Source organism: Centroberyx gerrardi, chromosome 14, assembly GCF_048128805.1.
Source record: "Centroberyx gerrardi isolate f3 chromosome 14, fCenGer3.hap1.cur.20231027, whole genome shotgun sequence".
Taxonomy (NCBI): domain Eukaryota; kingdom Metazoa; phylum Chordata; class Actinopteri; order Beryciformes; family Berycidae; genus Centroberyx; species Centroberyx gerrardi.
Window position 1 is genome coordinate 5,540,072 of NC_136010.1, and position 12,500 is coordinate 5,552,571.

The 12,500-nt window shown below is 43.1% G+C and overlaps 1 protein-coding gene across 1 annotated transcript in view; it reads left to right on the forward strand.

The window, feature by feature from the left end:
* sema3h (sema domain, immunoglobulin domain (Ig), short basic domain, secreted, (semaphorin) 3H) overlaps positions 1-12,500 on the forward strand; it is a 65,392-nt gene that overhangs the window by 15,300 nt on the left and 37,592 nt on the right. The window contains 1 exon segment of the mRNA XM_078288252.1: positions 8,436-8,590. Coding sequence (XP_078144378.1) covers positions 8,436-8,590 — 155 coding nt within the window.

Genomic DNA, 12,500 nt, shown 5'->3' on the forward strand with positions numbered 1-12,500 from the left:
TGGAGGATCCCAAGCTCCTCGTAGATTTTAATTTAGTCACTTAGTGTGTTGGCTTAAAGTGATGTGTCACTTCGGTAGTATCTTGGCTCGTGTCTCTTCCTCCATCATAAAACCCCAAAATCGGTGATTCTCTGTGATCTGTTGCTCCGGTAGAGGAGATTGGAGAATTTTTTGTTTTTTTCTCTCTCCATTCACAGTCTGAAAATCACACTTCTTGCACATAAACAGATAAACACATAAACAAGGTACTACCAAAGTTCAACATCACTTTAAAGCAGCTTATCATAAATGTCCCTCTAATAGTTTTTGATATACATCTCCCTCTTTGCGTTCAGACACACAGCTCACTGCTTTAGTATCAGATTGTGCGTTAGATGCACTTTGGAGGCATTTGGGAGCTGAGAGAAAAATCAATTTCAATTCAAAGTTTCTTGAGGCTCTGGAGTTGGAGTTCAAATTGACCCAGGGCATAAAGTCATCACTCGCCACTGACGAACGGCAGAACTCACTAATGTCGTCTAATCCATTGATCCACATCTGTGAAACAACAGCCTCTCTGTTGCTGCGAATATCAGTTTAAAAGTTATCGCAGACTGCGAGGTGATTGGCTTGACCCTGTGTGACTGTGTTCGGTTAATAATGACTGAAGATGCAATTTAGTCTTGGCTGTGTGTGTGTGTGTGTGTGTGTGTGTGTGTGTGTGTGTGTGTGTGTGTTATCGGTGTTATCTGTGTTAACATCCTGTTGAGTCTTGGCAGTCATAGAAGGTCAGGTCGTGTGGCAGAGATGATGCTTTTTTGTATCCTTAAATGACTGGAAATGTGTGTGTGTGTGTGTGTGTGTGTGTGTGTGTGTGTGTGTGTGTGTGTGTGTGTGTGTGTGTGTGTGGCAAACGAGGTGAAGTGGCTAGGCCAATTGAACCCCCATCCCCTCTTCACCCCCCTCCACAAATTATGTCGGCATGGTTGCTGTTGTCAAGGCAACTGTCCCAAGAGTAAGGGTGGGGTGGGTGCAGCTGGTGTTTCAGGCCTGAGTCAGGGGTGTGTGTGTGTGTGTGTGTGTGTGTGTGTGTGTGCACGCGTGTGTGTGTGTGGTGGTAGAAAGGAATGTGTTGGTTTTTTTGCCACACTGAATAAGAGCCATTCATCATTGTGAACTCAAGATGGGAGGCATTTGAAGGCTGCATTTCCAAAAATTGCGTGCACGTGTGTGTGTGTGTGTGTGTGTGTGTGTATGTGTGTGGGAGAGAGATAGAGAGAGAGACAGACAGACAGATAGATGGAGTTGTACACAAATAGAGTGGGGGGGTGGAGTGGGAGGGGAAGAGAGTTTCTAAATCTAAACGATGCTTCAATATCGGACATGTGCTGCTGACTCACCGGTCGCACCCACGTATTTGTGTGTGTGTGTGTGTCTGTTTATATCTCTGCTTCTGTGTGTAGGCCTGTAGATGTGTGTGTGTGTGTGTGTGTGTGTGTGTGTGTGTGTGTGTGTTGACAAAGCTACTCTCAGTTCCCTACAGCAGATCTGAGTGTCAATTTAATGAGCCCTAAAGTGAGGATGTGAGCTGGATTTTGACGGAAACAGATGCTGAATGTCAGCTGAGCTTTTCCACTTATGCTGAATTGAGCTGAGTCAGGCTGTGCACTTTATTCAGATGAATTCCTGAATAATTGGGTGGATGGGTAGAGATACCACCAGGGTTACGAGTTCAATTCCCTGCAGCGATGGTTAGAGCAAGGCACTCAGAATCACTGCTCATATCTGATTTTTTGGGGGGGTTTTTATGTTATTTTTGGGGTATTTTCTCCTTGATTCGACAGCTCAAAGTAGAGATAGACAGGAAAGAGAATGGGATGACGTGACAAAAGTCCTGGGTTGGATTTGAACGCGGGATTCAAACCCCTTAGACCACTGATCCAGCAGGACGCCCCCATGTCTGATTTTTTTGGGATGACTGTTCATATCTATTCTAGGATGTAGGCTAACACATATCTGACACCAGTATGAACTGACAGCGATGTGGAAAAGACACGGGTGCACAGAGGAACGATAACAAAAGACCCCACATGTAGTTATGAAGGGCAGTGAAGAGAAACAAATCCAACGCACTCTTATCTTAGAGAAACAGTTAAAAAGCCTTCATTTTAGTGCTGAATGCATGGCTTTCTCCTTCCTCTGGGTCAATTTGGACGTTTCGATTTGTTTTACGAACGCATTTCAGTTACAGCATGTTGTCTTTTGAGTTTCGACCGAATTGAAGCGCTTCCTCAAATACCGATCAAGTTGGCAGTTTGACTTTCTTTCCCTCATTGTGTCTCTTTGTCCTCCGTGCTAACGCTGCTTAGCCAAGCTGCTGCGGCGCCAAAATGATGCCGATTGTCTCAGGTGAATGATGGAAGATTTCCTTATTGTCATGGCAACGCTACCAAACTCTGATTTGAGTGTTCATATCCAAGTGGCGTGTAGGTTGTCTCATCCTGTGGATACAAACCGATGCGGAGGCTCGAGTCTTTTTTTGCACTATTATTCCACACGTGCGCCCACCAATCAAATTGAAGTTTCCTATAGCCAATCAGAGCAAGACTTTGGCCCAATCCCAATACACCCCTTGCCCCTACCACTTAGCCCTACCCCTCCGTTTTGCGCGTAGGGTGTCCCGATTCGAGGGCGAAGTGGTAGGGCTATATGGCCCTCCAAACGGAGATTTTTCAGAGGCACACTCAAAAGCGAGTGTTATGAGAAATCTCCCAGAATTCCTTGCGAATCATCGGCAAGATGGTGGCTAACGGTGCACAAGCAAAAAAAGAAAACCATAAATGTAAGTATTTTCTTCATTAATAAAGATTTAAAAAATTATGATAACCATTGTATTATCTTAGTTTCATGTCATTTCAATGTATTATTGACCTTTTCTTTCTAACAAGCATAACAAAAAATCGCCAAAAAATCGCTAGTATGCTGATGTCTCTAGCGGCATTGTGAGATTCCGGCAACAAACTCGTCGCGTCTGTTTGCGTAAACGCCATCGACGACTACTGATGACGTATCAGGGTCTTGAAGGGTTGTCCCATTTCATAGGGGGAGATTTCAACCACTACCCCTTGTAGCTCTGTTCCGAGGGGCAAGTCGAAAGGCGAGGGGCACTCGAAAACGAGGGGTAGGGGTAAAAATTAAGAAATGGGATTGGGCCTTTAGCTACTACCAAGTGTTACATGTTACAACTTAATCTTTATTCCACAACTCAATATGGATGCTTAAGGTTTTTGAAGGAATTCCACTTCCAGAATCGACTGAACTGAAGGCGAATTGAACCGAACCTCGAGCAAAACAAAGAAAAATTATTGTATCTCTTTAATGATGCCGCTGACGACACCAGTTTCTCCCTTTCTTGGGATTAATGAAAAAAAATGAGTGTGAAGGAAAGCGGTTTACCTGACCAGCCTACCGTTTTGTCCAGTGTCAACACACACTCCCCACCGGGTGTAACGGGCTGAGATGTCCGACTGCGTTTGATTAGCGGTTTCTACGGTCTGCCACAGGCGCAACTTTCCTCTCCCACTGCGGCTGCTGCTCTGCCTGTTTCACATTATTTCTCCATTTCCACTGAGTCATGTCTGCTCTCTCTCTCTCTCTCTCTCTCTCCTCTCTTTTCCTCCTGCTCATCCATCTCTTCGTGTTTCTGTTTCCGACTTGCTCACCTTTTCTCTCTCTGCTTCCCTCTCCCCTCCTTTTTTTTTATCAAGTTTGTCTCCTGACTTCTCTCGCTCTCTCTCTCCGTCTTTGTCATCTTCTTCTACTCTTCTCCGTCGTTCCCCCTGTTTTACCCACTCTCCCTCATCCATCATCCGTCCATCTGTAATTTTTTTTACCCTGTCATCACGTCATTTTCCTCTCAGTCTCATCTCGCCCTTTGCCTCTTATTTCCCTCCTCTACCCTCATCTGCCTTTCTCCTCCTCCCCCTCAATCATCCATCTATCCATCATTTTTTACCCTGTTATCACACTTCAATTCTCTCTCTCTCTGCTTCTCTTTCCCCCTCATCTTCCTTTCCCGCCCGCTTTTCTCCTCCACCTCAATCCACCCATCCGTCCATCATCGCAACATGATTTTAGTCGCTCCTCTTCCTCCTGTGCACCCTCATCATCAGCCATCAATCTTTTTTAAATTGTGTGTGTCTTTCCAATCATGATTTCTCGCACTCTGGTCTTGTCCTTTTCCTCTTTCCCTCCCTCCCTCCTCCTCATCCGTCTACCCTTTTATCCTCTATCTGTCATCATGTCATGTTCTGTCATTTTTTCCCATTCTCATCTTGTTCCCGTTTTCATCCATCAAACCATTTTCATCCTGCTGTCATTCTGTCATTTTTCTCATCTCCTCTTCCTCCTCTATCCCCTCTTCCATTTTATCCATCTATGCTATTTTTTCCCTCTCACATTGTTAACTTTAGGTTTGAAAAAACACAGACAGAAGAGAAACAAATTCTTAACTTTTGGGCAATGACATCTACAGTTTGTTTTCTTTGGTCTAAACCATAGTGGAAAAACTGACTTTGTTGCATTTTTGTATTTGGTTTGTTTAGGTTCACGCTGGCCGATTACAAGCGGACCAGGGTTTGTAAACAAAAGTCACATGGAGCCACAAGTAACTTGTTTATTGGACAGAGTTTTGGTGACCTGTCGTCCTGCCAGGTTAGAGATTTTAGTGGTAGTTTGTTCTGCTAGGCTTTCCAAGCATGAGGAACAGCTGGTTATTAATCAACATCCGTCTCCTTCTACCCATAAACCCTTGTGTTTTGTAGTCCTCCTTTCCTGTAGTTCAAGTTCAAGTTTGTTTATTTCTATAGCCCTTTATCATGATGTCTCAGAGGACTTTACAGAGAGTGGTCCTAGCTAGATCTAACTAAACAAAATCAGTGGTGAACAAAAAGATATAGGACAAGCATTTAAACACAAGGTAGACAAGAGCAGATTTTAGCAAGACAATCTACCTATTCTATAGCCTAACCTACCCGGCAACCCCAGCCTGAGACCCTAAATGCAGGAAAAACTCCCAAGAAAAAGAAAGAAAGAAAAACCTTAGTAGGAAACCTTTTGGCGGGCTGAGGCAAATAGGGACCCCCCCCCCCCTCCCCCCCCGCCCCGGGACGGCTCAGCGTGCAATAGGTGCAAACAATGACAGAACCATGGGCAACAATGACAGGAGAAAACAAAGAGAGACAAAAAAGAAAGAGAGGCAGCATGCGGTGATGAGAAGGGGCTGAGGTCAGCGCTAAAAATTCAGCGGGACGAGGGCAGCAGTCGTAATTCAGCGTCCAGGTGGGAGCAGCAGCAGGGAAGAGGAGGGCCAGCACAGAGTTCAAAGGTCATCGTTCTCCCCCGACCAAACAAACCAAACTAAAGGCGGAAACGCTGCAAAGTCGATTAAACCGCTCCAAACATGCTTGGTGTGAACGCAGCCTTGCTCTCACCCCCATCCTCCTCCTCACCACCTTCCTCGCCTATCCTATTTATCTGGTCTGACATGCCTTAATGCTCTCTCTCACTCCCTTTATTATCTTTCTCCTCCTCCTCCGCCTCCTCCTCTTCTTCCATCTCTTCATCCACCCACCGCTTTTTATCCAGTCTCTCATCGTTTCATGCTCTCTTTCTCAGCCGTCTCGTCTCATTTCTTTCTCAGTCAGTCGGATCAATCTCCCACATCTCAAGGTCCCACTTCTCTCTCCGTCTATCAGTCTCTCTCTCTCTCTTTCTCTCTCTCTCTCTCTCTCTTAGTGTTCACTACTCAACACATTTCATAAATCTACGGGCCTCTCCATCTTTTCTTTATTCCTCTCAAACCACACTCCTCTCTTCTATCAAACACACATGGCAGCTGAGATTATATAAATATAAAGAACAGATATGGCACAGTGTTGAAGAAATTCAAAGCGGTTCTTTTTTTTTGTCAGATCCTGTTTAACAGTTGAAGTTGAAAGCAAACACATCTGCTTCACGCTACTGTAGTTTACAGTATCACCATGTGTTTCCAGACGCACCGGTGTTTGGGCAAAATTTAAAGGAAAACACAGGTAGAAGTTTGCTTTTGATGCTTGCCAACATTGACTCACACTGGTAGAACCGGTGACTTAAAAACATGCGTACATGCTGCACACAGTGTGTCTCCTGTGTAGTTCAGTGGTTATAGTGTGGCTGTAGTTCTTGAGTCCGGTCTCCAGACACTTTTTTGACGTGTTGGACTTGCCTTTGTCTCGTTCATATTTTGACTCAGACTTGTCTTGGTCTGCACCGCTATTTGATGCTGACTCTGCTTTTCCTTCCAATCTAAAAATATAAAAAAATGGGTAATTTTACTGATTTTTGGTTTATTTTCTCTGCAGCACTACAAACAAATTAATCGATTTCACCTGTCGAAACAGTCCTCAAACGTCTCTGCAAGCATTAGTCAGTTTGTATGTATTGATTGTTTGGATGTTGAAGGGTTTAGTACTGATCTCCTGCAGATGGATCTCTGTTCATCCTTAAGAAATCTAGATTTTTACATTTGGAAAGACGTGTGCACAGTTTATTGTCTGTTTTGGTCTTGAACAGGACTCTGTTTGCTCTGGTCTCAGTCTTGATTTGGTCTTGACCCCCTTTGGACTTTGGTCTTGGTTTTGACTTGGACTTGCTGGCCTTGACTACAGCCCCGGCACTAACTAACACTGCCAGGATTAGGGATTTCGTTCCCACTGGGGCCACCCATGCTGAAAATGTATGCACTCATGGTCCTGGAAGACACATTGGAAAAAATACAAGACACATGTACCAATTCTGATCTGTGTCGCTCAAGACTCGATTCGTAATCGCATCAAAAGCTGCTTGCAGAGACACACCGCTTGTTCCCGAGGCGTCATCCATCATCGCAGAGGAAGAAGCTGTGGATGAGCGTAATGAGCCAAAAGCAAAATTTTATCAGAATTAGCTCAGTTGTCTGTAGTCAAAAAGCAGGATAGTTGCTTCTTTTGTAAAAGTTTAATTCCTCTGTGTACTAAAGCTATACTAGGCAAGATTTTAATGTAAAAATATACCTGTGTTATCAGCGTAAATCACAACGATTCACCCACACTCCTCTGCACACACTTTGAATCGAAACTTAAGTGAAACACAAACTGTCTCCTAAGCAGCAGTGAGTTTACCGACAACACCTTACTTTTCAGTTCAAACCATTTTCTCTCGCTGCTATTTAGAGCCGCTAACGTGTGAAGTTGCCTAGAGCGGCTTTAATACCTGTATTTTTAGACTTTTAGTTTGGTGAGCCAGTGCCAAGTCCAGTCCGCTGAAGAACACTCGGTCTTTAAAAAATGAAAGTTAACACGAGACGGACGAGCGTGCGATGACTCCTGTCCTCGCTATCGACCCATCTCCCGCACCATAGCTCTCATAGTTTACATGGTGCAACAGTGTAATCATTTGAAAACATTTAATCTGTTCGCTCGTTATCTGTGGTTTCATAACCGCTCACTATCACAGCATCTGTCTGGAGATGGAGTTAGGTACAGTGTGTGTGTGTGTGTGTTTAGATACATTCGTTTGTGTCTTAGCTTCTTTGTCTGACGTGAGCGTCCCGTGTGATAATAGTCTGAGAAATAACAACTGACGACTGATAGACAGCTGTGTGTGTGATAGATAGGTGTGGGAAAGTTTGTGTCAGTATCTAGTCTGTTGGTTTATCTGTTTGTTTGTCTGTTAAAAATATAATCTGATTTATAGCCTGTCTCATAGAACAACATAGATCATCCATTCCTTTAAGCGATTTTTAAGTATGTGGTTTATTGTGGCAATAATACCCAAGAGGGCCTTGTTTACTGTATGAGTATGATGATGATGATGATGATGATGATGATGATGATGCAGTAAAAGGATTAGTATGAAAAGTTTTCCTCAAAGTATTATACATAAATACTTCCAATATGTCCCGTTGTACAATAAACTGTTTTCTTGTTAAGGAGGACATATTTTATAGATGTCACATTTCATAGAGATATTCACCATTTAAAAAAAAGTGACGTCTGTAAAGAAATAGATTTTAGTACCTGCTAGTATGCGTGTAAAACTCACATGCATGTAAAACTTTTGGAAATTGGAAGTCTCATGCAGCCCTGATGGATGGATTTTCTCTTGTTCTGCACAAACACATTACTTTGGTGGAAAATAAGGCAATATTTTTTCATGAAGACATTACACACTTACATTACATAGTGGATCCTTAAAATGGAAAAGGGATATGTAGCTTTTTGTGATAAATCCCTTTTGTTTTTACCTTTATTTATCCAAGGAAGTTTTGCTGACGCTTTTTTTCCAATATCGCTTTTTTTTTCCAATTTCGCCTCCTACAGCCGCCACTGAATCAAACCCTTCATTTCTTGTGCTTCTTTCTTCTTCTCCTGTGTCAGAGCTGGTGCAGAACGGCCGCGTGCTGACGCTGCCCCTGCAGGCCGGAGACCTGCACTCCCTGCTGCCTGACGAGGACGGACGCCGCCTGTACGTGTCCATGAAGGACAACCTGCTGTCCACCAGCCTGGACGACATCACACAGAACCCACGCAAGGTTAGACACACACACACACACACACACACACACACACACACACGCCAACACACAGCATAAGATGAGCTTCTTCTATCAGATGACAGCAGATAGATAATTGTCAGGACTTTAATTGGACTAATTAATGATGATGTGAGGAAGAAGGAAGTGAAGCCCAGCTGACTAACTTCCTCTCTTTCGAATCTTATCTTTCACTCCCTCTTTCTCCCTATGGATCATACATGTGACCCTCTATCTATCTATCTGTCTTTCTTTCTTAGTCACTGTCTCTCTCTTTTTCTCTCCAGTGGCCACACAGTTGCTGCCATATAGCTGGTGGCCAGCAAGTCAGTTTAAGCTGCAATAAGCAATTTTTCTTCTTGAAGCAGGAAGTGTGTTGTTTCTGCCCCAACTCTTGTTGCCTTGCATCTAGCATGAGGCTGATGTTGAAGTTCATGGTGTTTTTGAAAGGGTCTAGTCTTCCGTATGTTTAGCTTCACTGTTCCATGGTTAGCCAGTGGATATACCAACTTTACCAAGAATGTCTGTTGAATTTGACAGAAATATCATCAGACAATGTGTTGGTTAAGGGAGTGATTTCAACGAATCTTTAGTCCCGCCCTCAAAGGCTCTGATTGGTTCAACTGTTTCTCAGAGCGAGAGTCTGGAACCAGGCTAGGTTTAGGCATGAACACACAGAGTCACAGACAGACACAGACTGATCATGTTTAATATAGCTTATTTATTATTTCAGTGTGAAAGAAGCAGCATATCGCAGCTTTAACATGGCAGCCAGATAGATAGTTGAGTTCAGGATTATGGAAAGAACAGCATAGCGCTGCTTCTAATGTCTCTGCTCTGTAATCAAATGAAAACCTTGTCTGCCAGACAAACAGGCAGACAGACAGAGAGACAGACAGGTAGGCAAACAGACAGACAGACAGACAGACAGACAGACAGACAGACAGACAGACAGACAGCAGGCAGGCTGGCCACACACTCAGCCAGGCAGCCAGCCAACAGACAGGCAGTCAACTCCTCACTCAACTCCATACTGGCTGTACAGTTATGTGTTTATACATATTTATAGTCTGTTTATCCCATTCCAACTCATGTTTACAGGTTTTTTTCTCCTTGCGGTGTTCAAAACAGTCAGAACCCAGTGTGACATTCTCTACATTTCTATAAATGTGTGTTTATTTTTTCCATTACTGACATGTGTAGTTTCCATCAGTGCAGTCTGTCAGAGACCATGTGCAGCTTGTTTAGAAAAGAGACATATTTCCTAAGTTCCTACAGTATTTGTAGTTTTCCTATACGCTACTTCAATCAACTCCTTGTCTGTGCTGACTGACGGACTGAAGAAATATGGAGGCCGCTTATACATATTGGTCATATTTTGTAAGGTATCGCCCCAAACAAAGCTATAATGTGAGATCGGGGATGTATGGGGGTCTTACTGGATTGTATTTCTTTTTTCTTGGTATTCCACAACTTTGAATTTGCTTAAAAAATTGTATATGCTCAAAATGAATACCTCAAACTGTGTTATTTTACTAGAATTTGCATGATTAACAAACTTTTTTCAAGATTTTGAGTCATTGCCTCATGCCAAATGGATTGTGCCATTGCTTATTACATGTATGTTATACTTTACAACATATTTATTGAAAAAAAAAAAAACAACAATGAAAAAACCTGACTCTGGCAGAGAGAGACGGACACGTAACCAGTGACTCCAGTCCGTCCCAGTTCAGACTCTGTTGCCTTCAATCACATTTTTCTTTGATCAAACCAAAAACCCTCAAGGCATTCCTTCTGTGTGACTCTCCAGCCAGCAGCCCACATCACACACAGGGTCACCAAGGGTGTGTGTGTGTGTGTGTGTGTGTGTGTGTGTGTGTGTGTGTGTGTGTGTGTGCTCCTCTTTCTTTATTCACTCTAGCCATCTCCTGTCATTTTGCATTTCTCACATCTCGTCATTCAGCTATTTTTCAGCATCATTACCTAAAGTATAGAAACTTAGCAGAACAAAACAAAAAATATCTTAATTTCTCTCCTCGTTTACTTCGTTCCCCCCCTCCTCTTCCCAATAATTCATTCCATTTAAAAAAAAATTTCCCCTGCCAGTGTGTTTCTGTATTCTTCACTGTTGTATAAACACTCATTCGCCTTTTTCTGTTGTGTAAACCGACGCCCGGTGCCTTCTTCACGGAGGGTAAATTTCCATAAACCGGTGTTTTTAAGAGTCCTTCAGCGGTGGTCCGTGTTCCTGTCTGTCAGTGTGTGGTATTTACAGATAAGGGAGAATGCGGTTTCTAATCTAATCTGATCGTCTCTGCTGCGCTGTGGGATCTGAGGGGAAGACTGAGTCAGGGAACGATTATCCAGAAATGGTTCCCTGGAAGTCCCGTCATTTGATTTAATTATTAATAGTATTCATCATTTTTTTTCATATTTAAGCAAATTCTTAAGACTTGTGGGGCAGAAACAGCACCTCAACAAAAGTTTTTCATATCTGTTAGGGTCAATTTTTTTTAGCTTGTTTCCAAATATGTACATTTTTAAAACTTTATTTGTACAGGGAAAGTCGACTGGGCACTTAGGAGTTTTCCAGTACAACATCTAATATATCTGCAATATAGAGCATCAATTCAGTAAAAAAAAAATACCAGCATTTGTTTTATTTCTCTGCTGTTAATAATCTTTTTAAGAGAAGGTGTCGCAGTTTTCAAATGGCCGATGTCTCGTTTTGTAACTCTTCGCCTTGAGACGATGTAGACTCTCAGAGGAAAGTTCAGGAAAGTTTAGATCAGGAAAGTTTAGATCAGGAAACTTAGCGTCTTCCGTGGTATTTGGAGATAAGGGAGACCGGCTCTTATCGTATCGATCCTATCTGCGCTCCGCTCCGCTCTCTGAACGAACGACTGACTCAGGGAACGATTACCGGACGCTACTGAGATTAGTCATGTAGCCGCCATCTGACACCCGCTCTCAGCCCGCATATCCCTCTGTCTCCATCTGTCTGTCTCTCTCTCTCGCTCTCTCTCTGTCTCTATGTCTCTCTCTCTGTCTCTCTCTCTGTCTCTCGCTCTCTCTCTGTCTCTATGTCTCTCTCTCTGTCTCTATGTCTCTCTCTCTGTCTCTATGTCTCTCTCTCTGTCTCTATGTCTCTCTCTCTCGCTCTCTCTCTGTCTCTATGTCTCTCTCTCTGTCTCTCTCTCTGTCTCTATGTCTCTCTCTCTGTCTCTCTCTCTGTCTCTATATCTCTCTCTCTCTGTGTCTCTCTGTCTCTATGTCTCTCTGTCAATTCAATTCAATTCAATTCAATAAGCTTTATTGGCATGACAGTTGTGTAACAATATTGCCAAAGCAAATGTGCACTGATAGTGCTCATCCATAAAAATGAAAGAAAGGTAAAACATACATTTGTCTCACAAAACAGACATTACACAAATCCATCATAACATGAAATAACAGATGAACAACAATAGAAGTACTGTATATGGACAGAGTCTTAAGAGAACTGTCTGTCCGTATATCCGTCTGTCTGTCTGTCTGTCTGTCCGTATATCCGTCTGTCTGTCTGTCTGTCTCTCTGTCTCTCTGTCTCTCTCATTCCCTCTCCGTCTCTCTTGGTTAGACATGGAGCCACTGGAATGACACCCAGTCTTTTTTATTACACATTGATCACGTTTACATGTGCACAAACAGTGCGATTGTAATGCGATTGAGACAATAATGCGAGTAAGAGAGGAGGGCAACACTTATTTCTTTAAGTGTGATCAAGCTGCTCACGTGTAGCTGGTGACGTAGCTCACGTGTTCTTCTTGTTTTTGGTCCAAACTCCGCCGAGTGCGAGCACAACTCGATCAAACAATCTTCATCAGGTGCGCGGTCCAAACTGATATGAGGAGAAAGAAATGCCAGC